Source organism: Nerophis lumbriciformis, linkage group LG17 (genome assembly GCF_033978685.3).
Source record: "Nerophis lumbriciformis linkage group LG17, RoL_Nlum_v2.1, whole genome shotgun sequence".
NCBI lineage: Eukaryota > Metazoa > Chordata > Actinopteri > Syngnathiformes > Syngnathidae > Nerophis > Nerophis lumbriciformis.
In genome coordinates, this window is record NC_084564.2 from 26,171,990 (window position 1) to 26,193,385 (window position 21,396).

General features: G+C 39.2%; 1 protein-coding gene across 1 annotated transcript in view; it reads left to right on the plus strand.

Annotated features, from left to right (window-relative positions):
• ttc12 (tetratricopeptide repeat domain 12) overlaps window positions 1-21,396 on the plus strand; it is a 106,568-nt gene that overhangs the window by 9,464 nt on the left and 75,708 nt on the right. The window contains exons 6-9 of the mRNA XM_061972979.1: window positions 7,002-7,061; window positions 7,587-7,658; window positions 9,452-9,512; window positions 13,110-13,298. Of these exons, the coding sequence (XP_061828963.1) occupies window positions 7,002-7,061; window positions 7,587-7,658; window positions 9,452-9,512; window positions 13,110-13,298 (382 nt within the window). The remainder of the gene's footprint in view (window positions 1-7,001; window positions 7,062-7,586; window positions 7,659-9,451; window positions 9,513-13,109; window positions 13,299-21,396) is intronic.

The following is a 21,396-nucleotide window of genomic DNA, read 5'->3' on the forward strand; positions in this document are numbered from 1 at the left end:
CTTATAGTCCGGGGCGGCTTATTGGTGGACAAAATTATGAAATATGTAATTCATAGAAGGTGCGGCTAATAATCCGGTGCGCCTTATAGTGCGGAAAATACGGTAAATATACTGCATTAGAAGGGACTAATAAATAACGAAGCACAAATACATACATACAATTATCTTGTGCTAAAATAAATACACTAAATTGATAGTGAATATGTTTCTTAACTAAATTGTCAATAAAATTAAACTGCAAATGAAAATACAGCTTCACCACTTTGGTCATAATTTTTGCGCTTATAGAAGAATGAAGAAACTTCTCCAGGACTTAAGTTCTAGGCTTCTTCTGTTTTTTTGAGATTGCCATTGCTGTTTTGTGCTTATTTACGTGACTCCACTTCGACTGCTTCGTCTTCCTGTCTTCCATGGCGTAATGTTTAGCGCTTCCATATCGAGTTCGAACTATACCGGTACGCTACTTTGTATTAGTAATGGCAACAGCGAAGGATGCATGTGCATGTATGAGCCATTCTGCCCCACAAAAAGAGGATACAGAAAAATAAGGAGCTTATTGAGTACTTCGAAATACAACGGCGGACTTGCGCAAAGCTGTTTGGGTACAACTTCACCACGTGGAGATGACGTCACTAATTGGAAAAACGTCACAAGTCGGGCAAATTCCAAACGGCTTGTTTGAAAGAAATTAAACAGAACAGAAATATAAACACAACATTTTTGTTTTTGCTCCCATTTTTCATGAGAAATATAAACGCAACACTTTTGTTTTTGCTCACATTTTTCATGAGTTGAACTCAAAGATCTAAAACTTATACTATATACACAAATGACCTATTCCTCAAATATTGTTCACAAATCTGTCTAAATCTGTCTAAATCTGTCTTAGTGAGCATTTCTTCCTTACCAAGATAATCCATCCCATCTCACAGGTGTGGCATTTCAAGATGCTGATTAAACAGCATGATTATTGCACAGATGTGCCTTAGGCTGCCCACAATAAAAGGCCACTCTCAAATGTGCAGTTTTATCACACAGCACAATGCCACAGATGTTGCACGTTTTGAGAGAGCATGCAGTTGGCATGGTGACCGCAGAAATGTCCACCATTTCTCTACCATAAGCTGTCTCTAAAGGTGTTTCAGAGAATTTGGCAGTACATCCAACCGGACCTCCACATCCAGTAAGGGCACGTCGATAATCGTCTGAGACTAGCCACCCGGATAGTTGCTGAAACATTTGGTTTGCATAACCAAATAATTTTTGCACAAACTCTGAGAAACCGTCTCACTTAACTGCAGTTGGAGAGGCCTTCTCTTCACGGATGAATACCGGTTTTCAGTGTTCAGGGCAGATGGCAAACAGCTTGTGGGAGAGCGGTTTGCTGATGTCAGTGTTGTGAATTGAGTGGCCCATGGTGGGGGTGGGGTTATGGTATGGGCAGGCGTATGTTATGGACCACAAATGCAAGTTCATTTTATTGATGGCATTTTGAATGCACAGAGATACCGTGACAAAATGCTGAGGCCCATTGTTGTGGTAATCACCCGAGACCATCACCTCTTGTTGCTGCAGCATGACAATGCACGGCCCAATGTTGCAAGGATCTGTACACAATTCCTGGAAGCTGAAAACATCCCAGTTCTTGCATGGCCAACATACTCACCGGACATGTCATCCATTGAGCATTTCAGGATGGTCTTTTATTGTGGGCAGCCTTAGGCCCACCTATGCAATAATCATGCTGTTTAATCAGCATCTTGGAATGCCACACCTGTGAGGTGGGATGGATTATCTTGGCAAAGAAGACATGTTCACTAACACAGATTCAGACAGATTTGTGAACAATATTGGAGAGAAATAGGTATTTTGTGTAGATCGTAAAAGTTTTAGATATTTGAGTTCTACTCATGAAAAATGGGAGCAAAAACAAAAGTGTTGCATTTATGTTTTTGTTCAGTATATGAAAGAAGGCAAGATTGTTTTATACATATATCCGCCATGCCTCCATGATTTGCTTTCATAATTACGGGACTTATGCAGATCCCATATACACAAAAACAGGTACCATTAGGTAAGAAATAATTTGTTTTGCACAATAGTGTCACAGCTGGCTACACCAGGCTGTGCCTTATGTTGCATTTGTTAGTGTTCTCCTGAGTTTAGTGTTAGTTCCTGTCCTGCGCTCTTATTTTGGTAGCACTTCCTGTTGTGTTGGTGTTTTTTCGTAACTGATTCACATCTTTCTCTGAGCACTGATCCATGCATCTGTTTTCTTTTAGCAATTACGTCTATTTAAGTTGAGTCTGAGCTACCATTCTTTGTTTAGAATGAATAGTCATACATGTGGACGCTCTTGCCTTCTGCCGTGAGTTGTTGCTGTGTTCCAGTATTCAGTTTTGTGGTTTTGCAACCTGTCAGTTTTAGTTTTCGTTTCCCTATGCTTCGGTGCCCTTCTAAGTGGTACTTTTGTTTGTCTTTGTCATTACATTAGATAGTTATTTACCTGCACATTGCTTCCTCGGTCTTCTGCATCTTGGGAACACGCCAGTAATCGGCGTCATGCCACCTGAGTGTCACAAATAGTTCCCCTTTAGTAAACAGTAAAAAGTACATGGTAAACAGGTTTTTATGCTCTAACTATAAATATATTCCATTTATAATTAGTAATTCCTACTTTGCGGAAATTTATTTACCACGGCCAGGCCTGGAACGAATTAACCGCGATAAACAAGGGTTTACTGTATTGCAATTGGCAACCAGAAGTAGATTTGGCTATGGAAGCCTGAGTGTGCTTTGAAGACACAACCAACAAAATGCGGTTTATAATATTAGGAAAATATGTGTTATTAATATTTTACAAATGATGTAAAGATTTGTTTTTAATACAAATAATCATGTACGATCAAAAAAAAAGACAACTACAATTCAGTTCAATCTAATATGTTTAATAGTCATGTGTTTATATTCCAGATAACATCCAAAGTTCATATGAAAAGGTAAAAACATAGATTGATTGAAGTCCACGGGGAAAAGACAAGTTTTCTATATCTCCTTCCACACTGAAGCCAATTCAAAACTGCTATGCTGCTTTGTCATTCATTGAAAAAGTGAACAAAACACAATAAGTGGGCAAAAACTAAGAAAAAAATTGTTCTTCAGACACTGTATCTTTGGGGGACATGTTCGTTTACAATATAAACTAAAATAGTACAGTCATGTTAAAAATACGGTTGTAAATCTGTAATGATGACGGCGTTCAAAGTGATGCTAAATTAGCAATTATCTCTAAGGGCTTGAATCGACTTGGCCGTGATGCTGCTAAACAAAACTAAAACTGTTACAATGGACATGTTGACTCTGTTAGGAACATTACTTTAAAAATTTAATTTATTACAATTACTGGTGGGCAGCACGGTGAAACAGGGGTTAGTGCATGTGCCTCACAATACGAAGGTCCTGAGCTCAATCCCGGGCTCGGGATCTTTCTGTGTGGAGTTTGCATGTTCTCCCTGTGACTGTGTGGGTTCCCTCCGAGTACTCCGGCTTCCTCCCACCTCCAAAAACATGCACCTGGGGATAGGTTGATTGGCAACACTAAATTGGCCCTAGTGTGTGAATGTGAGTGTGAATGTTGTCTGTCTATCTGTGTTGGCCCTGTGAAGAGATGGCGACTTGTCCAGGGTGTACCCCGCCTTCCGCCCGAATGCATCTGAGATAGGCTCCAGCACCCCCCGCGACCCCAAAAAAGGGACAAGTGGTAGAAAATGGATGAATGGACAATTACTGGTGGCATAAAGTAATTGAATTACTAACGTAATTATTATTTGATAGATTTAATTACTTACTAGACTAAGTAATTAATGCATTCAAGATTCAAGATTCAAGATTGTTTATTGTCATATGCACAGTTAAACAGACAGCTTGCCGTAAATGAAAATCTTACTTTGCTAGTCCACCCTTCAACAAGACACATGGTACTTAGCTAAAAATAAAAAAATAAAAATGTATATACAAGGCACAGTAAGTAACATAACATTATTTCACATTCTGATTGACAGTCAACAGTATAAATATGGAGGTGACATTTGGTCACAGCAGCAGTTAAAGTGTCTTTAGTGATCAAAGGTGAAAAGTGTCTACAGTGATGTTTCACAGTTCGGGGGTGGTCATGGTAGCTGTCTTTTGTTCAAAAAGAACAAAATTACTCTGACTTACTGACTCTTGAAAGCATCATAAGTAAATTATCCCCTCAACTCCCCCCAAAATGGATTAACTCGCTGGAATAAAAAAGACAATATAACATACATCCATAAACGTGGACGCATGCGAAAAAGTACAATATATTTATCTGTACAGTAATCTATTTATTTATTTATATTTATATATCATTTATATATATTTATTTATTTATATATGCACCTTATTGCTGTTTTTTTTATCCTGCACTACCATGAGCTTATGTAACGAAATTCCGTTCTTATCTGTGCTGTAAAGTTCAAATTTGAATGACAATAAAAAGGAAGTCTAAGTCTAGTTTTTTTTAACTTTCATATACAGTTTATGGTGTATGCAGTTAAAAGATGTTTCATGAGAGAAGAGTGCGTGAGTGTGTGCCTTTTAAAGGCGATGTCTGTTGCCAAGCGAGTCGTGGCATCACCGAGGGTGCGCTCATTGGCTGTTTTAGCTTACCGTAGTATTGATGGTCTGCGGACTGGAAGGAAATTGTTGACTGCAGCAACTGTAGAAGGTTTTCACTGAAAAGTTAATCAAGTGATTGAACGTGCATCAATTACCGTGTCTCTCCTTGTCCACAAATGGTATTGTAAGATTATTATTGTTAATGATTTTTTACTTTATTGAATGCTCATATTATTTCCCCATAGTAGGAGTAGCATGCACACGTTTGTGTGTGTGAGTGCGATATTTTCCGCTTGCACTAGTAAAGAGCTACTTCCTGAAGTCAACTTGTTGGGATTCTAAAGCAGCAGCGTGCCATGTTGCATCAAACGTATCGGTTACAGTGTTGTAACTTACATACAAACCCCGTTTCCATATGAGTTGGGAAATTGTGTTAGATGTAAATATAAACGGAATACAATGATTTGCAAATCCTTTTCAACCCATATTCAGTTGAATATGCTACAAAGACAACATATTTGATGTTCAAACTGATAAACTTTTTTTTTTTTTCAAATAATCATTAACTTTAGAATTTGATGCCAGCAACACGTGACAAAGAAGTTGGGAAAGGTGGCAATAAATACTGATAAAGTTGAGGAAGGCTCTTCAAACACTTATTTGGAACATCCCACAGGTGAACAGGCAAATTGGGAACAGGTGGGTGCCATGATTGGGTATAAACGTAGATTCCATGTCATTCACAAACAAGGATGGGGTGAGGGCCACCACTTTGTCAACAAATGCGTGAGCAAATTGTTGAACAGTTTAAGAAAAATCTTTCTCAACCAGCTATTGCAAGGAATTTAGGGATTTCACCATCTACGGTCCGTAATATCATCAAAGGGTTCAGAGAATCTGGAGAAATCACTGCACGTAAGCAGCTAAGCCCGTGACCTTCGAGCCCTCAGGCTGTACTGCATCAACAAGCGACATCAGTGTGTAAAGGATATCACCACATGGGCTCAGGAACACTTCAGAAACCCACTGTCCGTAACTATAGTTCGTCGCTACATCTGTAAGTGCAAGTTAAAACTCTCCTATGCAACGCGAAAACCGTTTATCAACAACACCCAGAAACACCGTCGGCTTCGCTGGGCCTGAGCTCATCTAAGATGGACTGATACAAAGGGGAAAAGTGTTCTATGGTCTGACGAGTCCACATTTCAAATTGTTTTTGGAAACAGTGGACGTCGTGTCCTCCGAGACCAAAGAGGAAAAGAACCATCCGGATTGTTATAGGCGCAAAGTTGAAAAGCCAGCATCTGTGATGGTATGGGGGTGTATTAGTGCCCAAGACATGGGTAACTTACACATCTGTGAAGGCGCCATTCATGCTGAAAGGTACATACAGGTTTTGGAGCAACATATGTTGCCATCCAAGCAACGTTACCATGGACGCCCCTGCTTATTTCAGCAAGACAATGCCAAGGCACGTGTTACATCAACGTGGCTTCATAGTAAAAGAGTGCGGGTACTAGACTGGCCTGCCTGTAGTCCAGACCTGTCTCCCATTGAAAATGTGTGGCGCATTATGAAGCCTAAAATACCACAACGGAGACCCCCGGACTGTTGAGCTATACAACAAGCAAGAATGGGAAAGAATTCCACCTGAGAAGATTAAAAAATGTGTCTCCTCAGTTCCCAAACGTTTACTGAGTGTTGTTAAAAGGAAAGGCCATGTAACACAGTGGTGAACATGCCCTTTCCCAACTACTTTGGCACGTGTTGCAGCCATGAAATTCTAAGTTAATTATTATTTGCAAAAAAATAAATAAAGTTTATGAGTTTGAACATCAAATATCTTGTCTTTGTAGTGCATTCAATTGAATATGGGTTGAAAATGATTTGCAAATCATTGTATTCTGTTTATATTTACATCTAACACAATTTCCCAACTCATATGCAAACGGGGTTTGTAAAAGTAATTGATTTAGTTACTCGATACTTGAGAAACGAATGGCGTTAGTAACGCCGTTGTCATGTAATGTCGTTTTTCCAAAAACTACCACTAAATGGAAGTTTAGCACAAAGTAAGTATCGTTGTATCCATGAGGCAATTCAGTCTATGAAAGCACAATAACCATGTGGATGATCACGTACAGAAGTGACCGGTTGCCATAATCATGCGGCCCTAAACAACTACATCTACTGTTTATGCCAGGGGCTGGCCTTGATTATGATATGTGTAAATTACACTAGAAGAAATGCTACATGATGTCCTAACCTTTCTAAAACATGTTGTTTAATTATATGGGAATGTTAAATGTATTTTGGATTTGCTGAGCGTGTCTGATGTTGTCATCTACCACTGTCCATAGGCTTACATCAAGCTGCAAAAATACCATGAGGCCATCAGTGATTGTGAATGGGCCCTGAAGGTAAGGCTCAGCTGGATGTTAGGTTCTGCCATCTGCAGGGTCATTTGTCATAACACCATCCAAGGCGGCTTTTTTTTTGTTATCCCGTGAGCTTTTGAGGAAATAGGTAGGAGGACTCGCGGGGATGGGTTTGTGCAGCAAAGCACTCATACAGAAACACTTAGGAGACACACTATAGCACCAACACATGCTCTCTTACACCAGGCTAAATACTGGCTTTGGAATAAGTATAGGGACACAACAAATGAAGTTGAAGATACTCGTCAATTCACCCAGAAGAACTTTGTGAGGTTAGCGGTCACTCATGTTACACCTGAGAGAGGGCTCAAAATATCAACTGTACTTTATACCAAATGTGTTTGACAGAATCTCAAGTTCCTCCCTACATACACACGACTATTTCTCAAAGGTTGTGTCATTTTTGCTAATGTAATGCACTAAAAGGATATTTTAAATATTTGCTATTGCAATTTGCAAAGTATGTGTGCCCTTGCTAGGATGGTTATTTTCCTTTTTCTTTCTCAGTGTAATGAGAAATGCACAAAATCTTACCTCCACATGGGGAAAGCATATCTGGCACTGAAGAAATATAATGACGTAAGTATGATTACCGCTCATTATATCGAATCATGTTGTTTCTTAATTCAGGTACAGCACCATAGGCATCTCATCTAATTAACACCTACTTTCATGATGATACTTCCATGCCTGTGATACAGAAACGAGTTAATACGATTTTAAAGCTATGCATAGTTACCAGTAAGCTGCATCCACATGAAAGTAGTTTTTTTTCCCTTCATGTGAAAATTCCTTGGATCTTCTCCGTCATTCGTAAAAGATGGGGCTGGGGGGCGGCTCCCAATTATTGCGTTGATCCATATTTCTATAACATATTTATGAAGGGACTCTTGTAACTGGAGCAGCATTTTCAAACGAAGAGGTTGCTTGAATAAATATTATGGGAAAGTGAGAGGTGAAGAATGAGTCGCACTATTGTACAAACCCCGTTTCCATATGAGTTGGGAAATTGTGTTAGATGTAAATATAATCGGAATACAATGATTTGCAAATCCTTTTCAACCCATATTCAATTGAATGCACTACAAAGACAAGATATTTGATGTTCAAAGACATAAACTTTATTTATTTTTTTGCAAATAATAATAATTAACTTAGAATTTCATGGCTGCAACATGTGCCAAAGTAGTTGGGAAAGGGCATGTTCACTACTGTGTTACATCACCTTTTCTTTTAACAACACTCAATAAACGATTGGGAACTGAGGAAACTAATTGTTGTAGCTTTGAAAGTGGAATTCTTTCCCATTCTTGTTTTATGTAGAGCTTCAGTCGTTCAACAGTCCGGGGTCTCCGCTGTCGTATTTTACGCTTCATAATGCACCACACATCCAGAGAAGCCGGCGGCGTTTCTGGATGTTGTTGATAAATGGCTGTCACTTTGCATAGTAGAGCTTTAACTTGCACTTACAGATGTCGTGACAAACTGTATTTAGTGACAGTGGTTTTCTGAAGTGTTCCTGAGCCCATGTGGTGATATCCTTTAAAGATTGATGTTGGTTTTTGATATAGTGCCGCCTGAGGGATCGAAGGTCACGGTCTTTTAATGTTGGTTTCCGGCCATGCCGCTTACGTGGAGTGATTTCTCCAGATTCTCTGAACCTTTTGATGATATTATGGACCGTAGATGTTGAAATCCCTAAATTCCTTGCAATTGCACTTTGAGAAACGTTGTTCTTAAACTGTTTGACTATTTGCTCACGCAGTTGTAAACAAAGGGGTGTACCTCGCCCCATCCTTTCTTGTGAAAGACTGAGCATTTTTTGGGAAGCTGTTTTTTATAGCCAATCATGGCACCCACCTGTTCCCAATTAGCCTGCACACCTGTGGGATGTTCCAAATAAGTGTTTGATGAGCATTCCTCAACTTTATCAGTATTTATTGCCACCTTTCCCAACTTCTTTGTCACGTGTTGCTGGCATCAAATTCTAAAGTTAATGATTATTTGCAAAAAAAAAAATGTTTCTCAGTTTGAACATCAAATATGTTGTCTTTGTAGCATATTCAACTGAATATGGGTTGAAAATGATTTTCAAATCATTGTATTCCATTTATATTTACATCTAACACAATTTCCCAACTCATATGGAAACGGGGTTTGTACATGTTTTCGAAAACTGATAAATTTTTCTGCACAGTGCATGTGTGCAATATGACAAGATTTGATACGGTGGTACACCGTGCGATAATAATTCAGTGAGTGTGGCTCTACATTGAAAAATCATATTGATTTTCATGGGAGTATTAGAGGACATGTGTGAAATGACTTATGAACTAAGTACCAACCTTTCTTTTTTTTCTTTTTTTCTTCAGAGCAGAACGTGCTTTGAAAAGATGTCCCTACTTGAACCACGGATGGAGAAGCTGGCGAAAGGTAACACATCAATAAATTCCCTCAATTCATAAGGTACATTAGCAGAAGTTATAGAGCTTTATCGCTTTGTGATAAAAAAAACCTGGGATCTCAGGTACTAAATTCAGTGCCACCTCATACGTCTCATGTGCTGGTATGACAAAGTTCCTTGAATGTACTATTCCAATCCAGTTCTGCAGGGGTTGGTAAAGTGCATTACGAAGCGAGTACTAATCGACACACATAATGTCACCAATGCAAGCAAACTGCTATGGCAAATATCAATATTGGTTCTTTTATTGGCCCTGCGATGAGGTGGCGACTTGTCCAGGGTGTACCCCGCCTTCCGCCCGAATGCAGCTGAGATAGGTTCCAGCACCGCCTGCGACCCCGAAAGGGACAAGCGGTAGAAAATGGATGGATGGATGTTTTTTTTATTCACATTTTTATTCTGATTTACACCAAATGTGATGGGTTGTTGTTGCTCAGATACACCACTGCCTACTACATTTACAATTCTAAATATTGTTAGATGAACCTCTCTGATTGATGGGAGTGGAAACACAGTATTATTCTCTTTGAATGAGCAGAATTGTAGTAAAAAAGCAACAATAGGGCTCAGAAAATCACAAAAAACTATATTCTTTTAACCAGCCATCACTTTGTTGTTTTTGTTACATGTATAATATACAATCATAAACTTATTGTTATAAACAAATACTTGAGTTTATTTTATTTGTTTTAGTTCTTTTTTTTTTTAAGCAAGCATACAACATGATAAATCACAATTTCCAGTTTCTCTTTTCAACATGTTCGAAAAGGAGTAGGAAAAGCAGAGCTTGTGAAACTGGGGCTGTATTTATCAAGCGTCTTAGAATTACTCCTAAGAAGTCTGCTAAGAGTTGACTTATGAGTAAAAAAATTATTCGCTGAAAGCTGCACTTAAAAGTTAGTTATCAAGCGTCTTACTCACAGTTTCAGCGAAGTGTAGGACTGAATCTTAAGTGTCACACTCAGAGCTGAATTACGACATTACTATGTGCCGTAAACGGAATTTTAGGTGACGTAATTTCTGTGTCCATAGAAATGACCAATTACGGAAGGGAATCCCTTGTCTAAGAATAAAGAAATATCTTAGAAATATTTAAGTGGACAATGGGAGTGTATATTTTGACAATAAACTACAAAATAATACAAAACAAACAAACAATATTGGCAATGAATCAAAAATAAATGTTTCCTTTTCTTTCCAATTCATTAATTAGGCAACTAATTTGAAACTGGTGTGGGTGGCTCTATATATACTAGCCCACTGCAGCCACATGCAGAAATCAACATGGAATCGAAAAGAAAACCAAACTGGCGAGAGGAGGAAACACTGTTGTTAGAAGAGCTTCCGCTCCCTGAACGTTTGTGCACGCCTCTCTCGCCTCAGTGGCATCCCCCGCTGGCAACTCCTAACCACTTAGGACAGCTCTGAAGGTCTCTTAAATATCGTGGAGAGTAGGAGTGATTCTTAGACTTAAGAAAGTTTATAAATAGCTTTTATTCTTAAGTTTGAGAGTTGGACTAAATTTCGCAAATTCTCAGGACTTAAGTGTAAAATGGCACTCTAAGATGCTTGATAAATACGGCCCCTGATCTTTTTAAAGGCAAGACATTTTGTAAAATAGGGCCGGGCAATCATAAAATACCAAGATGTTTCAGTGGTACCTCAACTTCAGAGTGCCCCGACTTAAGAGTGTTTTGAGATAAGAGCCGTCTCTCGACTATTTACGTTGCAAGCAACAATGTGAGTTACAAGCATCCCCACCATTAGTTGACATAGCAGATGTCACAGTGAACCCCGTAAGATCCGCCCTAAAACACCAGGTCTTAATCGCTAGCATTAACCTATAGCTTTGATTGATTGATTGATTGAGACTTTTATTAGTAGGTTGCACAGAGAAGTACATATTCCGTACAATTGACCACTAAATGGTAACACCCGAATAAGTTTTTCAACTTGTTTAAGTCGGGGTCCACTTAAATTGATTCATGATACAGATATATGCTATCATATATACTATCATCATAATACAGACATCACACAAGATAATCATCAGGGTGTATACATTTAATTATTTACATTATTTACAATTCGGGGTGCGGGGGGGGGGAGGTTTGGTTGTTATCATCAGTCATCAACAATTGAGAACAGAGAAATGGATATTGAAACAGTGTAGGTCTGACTTGGTAGGATATGTACAGCAAGTAGTGGACATAGAGAGAGAGAGAGAGATCAGAAGGCTTGATTGATTGATTGAGACTTTTATTAGTAGGTTGCACAGTGAAGTACATATTCCGTACAATTGACCACTAAATGGTAACACCCGAATAAGTTTTTCAACTTGTTTAAGTCGGGGTCCACTTAAATTGATTCATGATACAGATATATACTATCAGATATATACTATCATCATAATACAGTCTTCACACAAGATCATCACATTCATTGAATTATTTACATTATTTACAATCTGGGGTGTGAAGGGGGGAGGGGGGGTTGGGGGGGGGGGGGGGGTCGGTTTGGTTGTTATCATCAGTCATCAACAATTGAGAACAGAGAAATGGATATTGAAACAGTGTAGGTCTGACTTGGTAGGATATGTACAGCAAGTAGTGGGCAGAGAGAGAGAGAGAGAGAGAGAGAGAGAGAGAGAGAGACATAAGAGAAGTATCTATATTTGATTGTTTACATTTGATTATTAACAATCCAGCGAGGGTGTTAGTTTAGGGTTGAAGTTGCCTGGAGGTGTACTTTTATTGCGGTTTTGAAGGAGGATAGGGATGCCCTTTCTTTTATACCTGTTGGGAGCGCATTCCACATTGATGTGGCGTAGACAGAGAATGAGTTAAGACCTTTGTTAGATCGGAATCTGGGTTTAACGTGGTTAGTGGAGCTCCCCCTGGTGTTGTGGTTATGGCGGTCATTTACGTTAAGGAAGTAGTTTGACATGTACTTCGGTATCAGGGAGGTGTAGCGGATTTTATAGACTAGGCTCAGTGCAAGTTGCTTACCTTTGTTCTCAAACCATGGGAAGAAAAACAGTGTGAAGGACAGTGCTACAAAGGAGAATTGGATTGTATTTATTGAATTTAAGAAGGAAATGATCAAAAACATGACAGCGCGTGAAGTTTGGTAAATTGGCAAAACACTGGGAGCGTAGCACTGCACCATAATGAAGCAGCATGAGTCGATAACAACAGCCAAGAATGGTAAAATAATATTAACAGCAGACATTTATCATTGAAAATATGGAGAAGAAGGTACATTCTGTACTTTACATTACTACACAAAACTACTATAGTTGTACTACATTGTATTGTTTTTCATATAATATTTCTTATCTAGAGGTTTGTTTTTGTTTTTTAAAGACATGTTAGATTCGTTCTGTTTATGGTGGAAGGGCAAACACCGATTACATTGATTTGAATTAATTTGAATGGGCGACGTTGATTTTAGATACAAGTGTTGTGGCTGTAATACATTGTTTTGATTCCGAGTTAGAACCAAATGTAATCTTTCTGCATAAGGATGCAGCGTTTCAGGACAATATGGTTCTGTTCCAAATACAGAATATCTTACCAAGGTGGAGCTGGATGAGAGAAAGGAGAGTCAGGAAATGAACGCGAGACAAGACTTTGACAACGGAGTGGAGAAGGCCAAGCTGATCCCTCAACTTCTGGAGAAGCTGTCAACGCCTGGCCAGATGCTGCTCTACTACTGCGGAGTACTGGAGATTCTGTGCCAAGCAGTGAATGACTGTGAGTATTCTATTTAAAGCAGTGGCGTCAGATGGTCTTTCAAGTAGGGGAAGCTCATTTCCAGCTACTCTCTTAGCATGATTACAGTTTCCAAAAACTATATATATATAATCATTATATAACACATATAAAGATGCTAGATTTTACAAAGAAAATGTCTCTTCGAGCAGTAGTTCTCAAACTTTTTTCACCAAGTGCCACCTCAAAAAAACCTGGCTCTCCAAGTACCCCCATAATGACCAACAATAAAATACAGTAGCGCATTAGACCTAAGTATTCATTAAAAACAGGGCATACATTTTTTTTTTAACAATAATATTTAATATTTTTGACCACTGTAACATTACACACAGTTTTGAACAGTGGGTTTAAATATAGGAAAATAAAACATTGTACTTTAATCAAGTGATTCTTTGGCGTACTACTAAATGGAGGCCGCTTACCACTAGTGGTACACGTACCACAATTTGAGAATCCCTGTCTTAGAGGATTGTAAAATTATTCATATTAACTAGGAACAAAGGAATGACACTTGAAAAATTATCTGGCAGTGGTTTACATTGCAAGATCGGGGATTTGCTCTTTTTGTTGTCAATCAAAAAGGGATTCAGCCTCACAGACGGATCCTTCAATCAACTTGCAGACGCCCAGCCGAGGCCAAGCTGACTTTTCATGCACTGCCAGAACCACTCAGTGTCCGATGAGCGGAACAATGCTGAGCATTTATCCAATGAAAGTTAAAGTTAAAAGTACCAATGATTGTCACACACACTAGGTGTGGTGAAATTTGTCCTCTGCATTCGACCCATCCCCTTGTTCACCCCCCGGGATGTGAGGGGTGCTGCGCCCGGGAATCATTTTTGGTGATTTAACCCCCAATTCCAACCCTTGATGCTGAGTGCTAAGCAGGGAGGTAATGGGTCCCATTTTTTTTTATAGTCTTTGGTATGAATCGGCCGGGGTTTGAACTCACAACCTACTGATCTCAGGGCGGACACTCTAAGCAATTACATGAGCAATTAGACACATTGATCTCAAAGCAAGAAATACCATATAAGGGCAGAGGAAGCAACATACAGTATGCTGCTTTTAGTGAGAAGGCAGAGAGGGCTGATATTATGTGACGATAAGTGACAATAATACGCTTTCACAAAGCCATCCGAGTAACAATTTAATGAAACATCTGTGATAGCAGGTGTCAACGCTATCACCTGATTGACATCCCTGCATGCAACCCCTGTCGCTCCCTGAGTGGGCGAGAGAGAGCAATGAATGGTAATACCTGTCCGTCGACTCTGTAAATTTATGAAAACCTAGCTCGAGGTCCTGGAGATAGACAGGAGGCCACGGAGCATGGCGACCATTATTGCTGCTCATATGTGATTCAGGGCAACAACAGTCAGCTTCTGTCAGAAGATTTTCCATACTGGAGAAGCTCTTCAATGCAACACAATATTGTGCATGGTTGTGGAAGACATGTATAATGTGGTTAAATGAACACATTACTACTGTAAGGATGGACATTTAATTGAATTACATTTCCTCAATTGGCAATGGGGAATATTGGTATTATTTGTTTTGTTTATTGGTTAGAAGTGGATGGGGGAATCTAACTGTGATATAATAAGATGCATCTTATTGGTGGATGCTGTATATATGAATGTATATTATAATAATTAAGTCAGTTGTTGGTTGTTGGGCCAGCGTATGCACTGCTTTTTGACAGTGATGGGCAAGCTACCTAGAAAATTACTACCGGAGAAGCTCTCTCCAGGGAGTAGTTGCAAGCTATACCTGCTCAGTGGCCTAGTGGTTAGAGCAGGGGTCGGGAACCTTTTTGGCTGAGAGAGCCATGAAAGCCAAATATTTTAAAATGTATTTCCGTGAGAGCCATATAATATTTTTTAACACTGAATACAACTAGGTGCGTGCATTTTTAAGTAAGACCAACATTTTTCGAGTATAATAAGTCTCTTATTCTTTTTAATAACATTGTTATTCTGAAGCTAACCAATAATAAATAAAATACTATTAATGCAACTTCTTGAACAGGTGCGGTAGAAAACGGATGGATGGATTAAAATGCATGAGAATGTTTTATATTTTGAACGTTATTTTTAACACTGTGATTACCAGCGGAATTATTCATTACTTATCGTGTAAAGCAATGTCAGCTAAGAGTTATCTGAGAGCCAGATGCAGGCATCAAAAGAGCCACATCTGGCTCTTGAGCCATAGGTTTCCTACCCCTGGGTTAGAGTGTCCGCCCTGAGATCGGTAGGTCGCAGAGGTGTGGACTCGAGTCACATGACTTGGACTCGAGTCAGACTCGAGTCATGAATTTGATGACTTTAGACTCGACTTGACAAAATGTAAAAAGACTTGCAACTCGACTTAGACTTTAACATCAATGACTTGTGACTTCACTTGGACTTGAGCCTTTTGAATTGACATGACTTGACATGACTTGCTACTTTCCCCAAAACCCAAAGATGAAAAAGTTATTCGGGAGCGCTCCGTATTTTTCATTGTGTACTTGTCTATCAGCGTTGCGTGTGTCAGCTGGTGTGGTCTCAGTACAACAGCCAATCAAATTAGATCTACTTTGTTTTCATCACACAGCATTCATCCAATCAAATTGCAGGACAACCAACGAAGAAGACATGTCCAAACCACACGCCAGTGAACAAAAAATGATACCTAAAATAATTTTGTTTGGGTATAAAAATTACGAGGTGGTCAACACAAAACGGTTTGCAGCATGCAACACATGCGGTTCGAAAATTACTGATGGAGAGGCAACAACTTCCAACTTCGTCCGGCATTTGAAGTTGCACAAAGAACGGTAAGTTTTGAATGTAAGATAACGTTTATTGGCAGTAACGTGACTTTTATTTGCTGTGTAGTTAAATCAGTGATGCTGTAAACTCACTGCTAACGTTATAACGTTATTGCAAACACGGGAATCTGTTGCAGTTCACTACCTTATTCATACTTTTTGTTCAGTGATTTTTTTTTAAGCAGGGTTACGTTAGTCAATATATCACACGTAACGTTAGACGGCGGTCAGCAGCACCGCGTATTTTAGCCACCTAAAAAAAGACAAAAATAGTAAAATAAAGGTCAGTTAAAATGTATACTATATTATGAATATGTGTACCGTTTTAGCTAGCTTTCTGACATACTGTTGGTTGTTTACCTCAGTGGTCCCCAACCACCGGGCCGCGGCCCGGTACTGGTCCGTGGATCGATTGGTATCGGGCCGCACAAGAAATAAAATTTTTTTTTTTCTTTTTTTAATTAAATCAACATAAAAAACACAAGATACACTTACAAGTAGTGCACCAACCCAAAACAACTCTCTCCCCCCTTTTGTTCTGGGCATTGAACATGAAGACTCTTCCTTCACTGTTCCGAGTGGCCATGAGAGTCTTGGCAGTGCCTGCCTCCAGTGCTCCAGTGGAGCGAGTTTTCAGCCATGGTGGCATCATACTACGCCCCCATCGTGCACAAATGACTGACAGACTCTTGGCTAATTTGGTCTTTTGCAGATGCAATGCAGCATAGGGCCCTGACATATAAAAAGTACAACTTTTTTGTTATGTTCACGTATATGTCATGTTTTTTCAATGTTAACACTTTTGTACAAATAAGTACATTTGCACTTTATTTTTCAATGTGTTTGTTCTGTAAAGGAATGAGTTAATGTTTAAAATGACTGGTTAATAGTGCTATTATAAAGTGCAATGTCAGCACAATTTTCTTTCCTGCAATTTAAAATGCACTTGTTTTAATAAATAAATACAGCGTTTGAAAAGCATACACAATCTGTGTTAGTATATTAGTCTGTGGTTAAAAGGACTTGAAAGGACTCGGAACTCAAAATGCAGGACTTAGGACTTGACTTGAGACTTTCCAGTCTTGACTTTGGACTTGACTCGGGGCTTGCCTGTCTTGACTCGGGACTTGACTCGGACTTGAGGGCAAAGACTTGAGACTTACTTGTGACTTGCAAAACAATGACTTGGTCCCACCTCTGGTAGGTCGTGAGTTCAAAACCTGGCCAATCATACCAAAGACTATAAAAATGGGACCCATTACCTCCTTGCTTGGCACTCAGCATCAAGGGTTGGAATTGGGGGTTAAATCACCAAAAATTATTCCCGGGCTCACTGTTTCCTCACCTCCCAGGGGGTGAGGGTGACGGGTCAAATGCAGAGGATTATCTCACCACACCTAGTATGTGTGTGACAATCATTGGTACTTTAACTTTAACTTTACTACAAGCTGCACGGCAAAAGTAGCTTGCTACATCAACATTACATATTATTAACACCCATTTGCTCCACGGACCCCAATTTAAAAAGCTACGCCAAGGACCCCCATAAGAGAATATTTACAAGTATTACGGGTCTAGCAGTGATTATCATCACCCGTTTTAATTTCAAGGACCCCCAGTTTGACATACATTAAGGCAGTGGTCCCCAAACCTTTTTGTAACTGCGGACCAGTCAACGCTTAAACAAATATAATCATGTGTGCTTACGGACTGTATCCCTGCAGACTGTTTTGATCTATATTGATGTATAATGTAGGAACCAGAAATATTAATAACAGAAAGAAACAACCCTTTTGTGTGAATGAGTGTGAATGAGTGTAAATGGGGGAGGGAGTTTTTTTGGGTTGGTGCACTAATTGTAAGTGTATCTTGTGTTTTTTATGTTGATTTAATTACAAAAATACAAAAATAAAAAATAGAACCACGGACCGGTACCCGGTGGTTGGGGACCACTGCATTAAGGTACAATCTCCCATTTAATGACATTTCTTTATGTGCCTACATGTATATTATTAATGTTAATGTAACTGAGAGTGTACAAATGGAACTAAATGGTCTCAAAAAGGGTTCATTACTATTAACTATCTGTCATTTAGCTGGGGACACCCCACAACTTTCTCTCCTACCCCAGTGTATGTATTTATTTTAATTAGCTTTTTCTTTGGCCCACCCTTATAATGTTATTAATTTTCTCTGCATACAGTAAATAAAAACAGCAGCTTTCTAGATCTTGACAACAAATTACAATGCCTTGTGTGTTGTTTAGGAACAGTTGGTAATGGGTATGTGCAGTAAACCTTTTCATGAACTCAACTCATCTTAATGTGTCTTCTTGAATTTGTGTTGGAGGTCTTAGATGTGGAGAGCAGTTTGGATGTTGGTTTACTGAGCAAACAATTACAAACAAAGGTTTTGGGCATCCATCCATCCATTTTCTACCGCGCGTCCCTTTCGGGGTCACGGCATGTTTTCTCTAAATGCTTGAATGTATCTAAATATGGCCAAGAAAAAGCATTATTGTGGGTTCCCTGGACGTCGTCTCTATCGCGAAAAGAAACATCTGCACAGAGAATCCCTCTGCCATTTTCCAGTATGTTTCTTTTTTTTTTTTAAGTCATCCGTTTATAGCTTCCCTCTGTCTCTGACTCCCTCGTTGTCATGTGTTTGTCTGCTATGATTTTGCTTCCAGTACATACGTTTTCGCCCTAATCTCAGTTTATTTTGACTCATCATTCGTAAACCAACCAATCATCGTGAATTTTGTCATAGGTACCGTATTTTTCGGACTATAAATCACAGTTTTTTTCATAGTTTGGCCGGGGGTGCGACTTATACTCAGGGGCGACTTATGTGTGAAATTATTAACACATTACCGTAAAATATCAAATAATATTATTTAGCTCATTCACGTAAGAGACCAGACGTATAAGATTTCATGGGATTTAGCGATTAGGAGTGACAGATTTTTTGGTAAACGTATAGCATGTTCTATATGTTATAGTTATTTGAATGACTCTTACCATAATATGTTACGTTAACATACCAGGCACGTTCTCAGTTGGTTGTTTATGCCTCATATAACGTACACTTATTCAGCCTGTTTTTCACTATTCTTTATTTATTTTAAATTGCTTTTCAAATGTCTATTCTTGGTGTTGGGTTTTATCAAATACATTTCCCCCAAAAATGCGACTTATATATGTTTTTTTTCTTCTTTATTATGCATTTTTGGCCAGTGCGACTTATACTCCGGAGCGACTTCTACTCCGAAAAATACGGTACACAAACCAATCATCATGGACTATCTCTGTATTTTTTTTGTCCACCTTGGATTTGCAGTTCCATTTTCCTTCTTTTGTGGCTTGTAGCTTTGATGCAAGCTACCTCGTTCCATGGGTCTAAAAATAGCTTACCAACAGAAATCGTTACTCGTTCAAAAAGTAGTAACGCTCCAGTCATGCTGCTGGGAAATGCAGTTAAGCTACTAGCGTTTCTACTTGTAGCGAGCTACCGCCCAACACTCGTTGTCGAGGTGTTAAATGGCACTACATTAGCTATAATATTTTAGCCCTCCAGCCATCCATTTTCTACCGCTTGTCCCGTTCGGGGTCGCGGGGGGTGCTGGAGCCTATCTCAGCTGCATTCGGGCGGAAGGCGGGGTTCACCCTGGACAAGTCGCCATCTCATCACAGGGCCAACACAGATAGACAGACAACATTCACACTCACGTTCACACACTAGGGACCATTCAGCCCTCTACAAGCTAAATAAAGTGGTAACCCACCTTAAAAGTGCCCCAACTTAAGAGTGCTTTGAGACAAGTTGTTTATGCTTTCCTAAGTTGCAAGCAAAAATTAGATTTACAAGTATCCCTGCCAATAATTGTCGTAGAAAATGTCACAGTAAACCCCGCAAGATCCGCATAAATCATCTGGTCTTATTTGCTAGCATTTACTTGTAGCTAGAGATCGACATAACTTTTGTTTCACAAACATGGGAAGGAAGAAAGTGGGTTTGAAGGACAGTACTGAGAAGAAGTGGGTGATATTCGTTGACATTTAAAAAAAAAAATCTTTAAAAACATGACCGAGCGTGTAAAGCAATTTGAGTGTAACATTGCTCGTCTGCACCATAATGAAGCAGAATGAGTCCAACGCCAGCCAAGATTGTTAAAATACTAACTGGTGAACATGTATCCATGAAAATATGGCAAAGCTGCTTAGACTTAGACTTCCTTAATTGTCATTCAAATTTGAACTTTACAGTACAGATAAGAACGACATTTTGTTGCATTAGCTTGTTGTAGTGCAGGATAAAAGAGCAATGAGGTGCAGAGTGTTTGCATTTACAAAAGAAGGTGCAGATATAAATAGACTACTGCCCAGATAGATATATTGCCCTTTTGCATATGCATCCACGTTTATGGATGTGTGTTATATTGTCTTTATATTCCAACCAGTTAATCCATTTTTGGGGGGAATTTAGGGGATTATTATGATGCGTTCAAGAGTCTTAGCAGTTACAGAACCTGGAGGTTCTGCTACGGAACCTCTTTCCAGAGTCCAGCAGTGAAAACAGTTCTTGGTGTGGGTGGGAGGAGTCTCTGCAGATTTTCTGAGCCCGGGTGCTTTGGTGAGTTCAAAGAAGAAGCAGCTAGAAGGACATACTGAAGAAGTCCACTCTCTATGTTAAATGCTGTACATTATCATTACATTACTTCATAAAACTACTATAATTGTTAATAGTGCATTCCATTGTATTGTTTTTATACAATAGTACTTATCAAAAAGTTTGTTTTTATTTTTAAAAGGATGTTACATGGAAACATTGAGCTGTTGTGGAGCTGGGGGCAAGCACTAATTAAATTGATTTCAATAATTGTAATGGTACATGTTGATTTGAGATACAAGGGTTTTGAGTTAAGAGCGCTGTCGAAGAACCAATTAAGCTTGTAAATTGAGGTGCACTGCATTTCAAACGGCCCTCAATTTGACACAATGCACTGCAAGCTCCCACAATATACAAAAAAAGGGGTTTGTCATCGGGCGAAAAATGGATAGTTTGTCGTCTAATTAAAATAAGTAATTTACCCAACCTTCAGGCTGCATTTTCTCCTTGTATACATGTCGCTGCAACCGCCCTTAGAAGTGTGACCCAACAATTGACTTTGAAAGTGTTCACTAACTCTTTTATAGCCTTATTGCCAAAAGGCAGACATTACCGTTTGCATGTAATCCATCACTGTCCTCGCCCCCTATA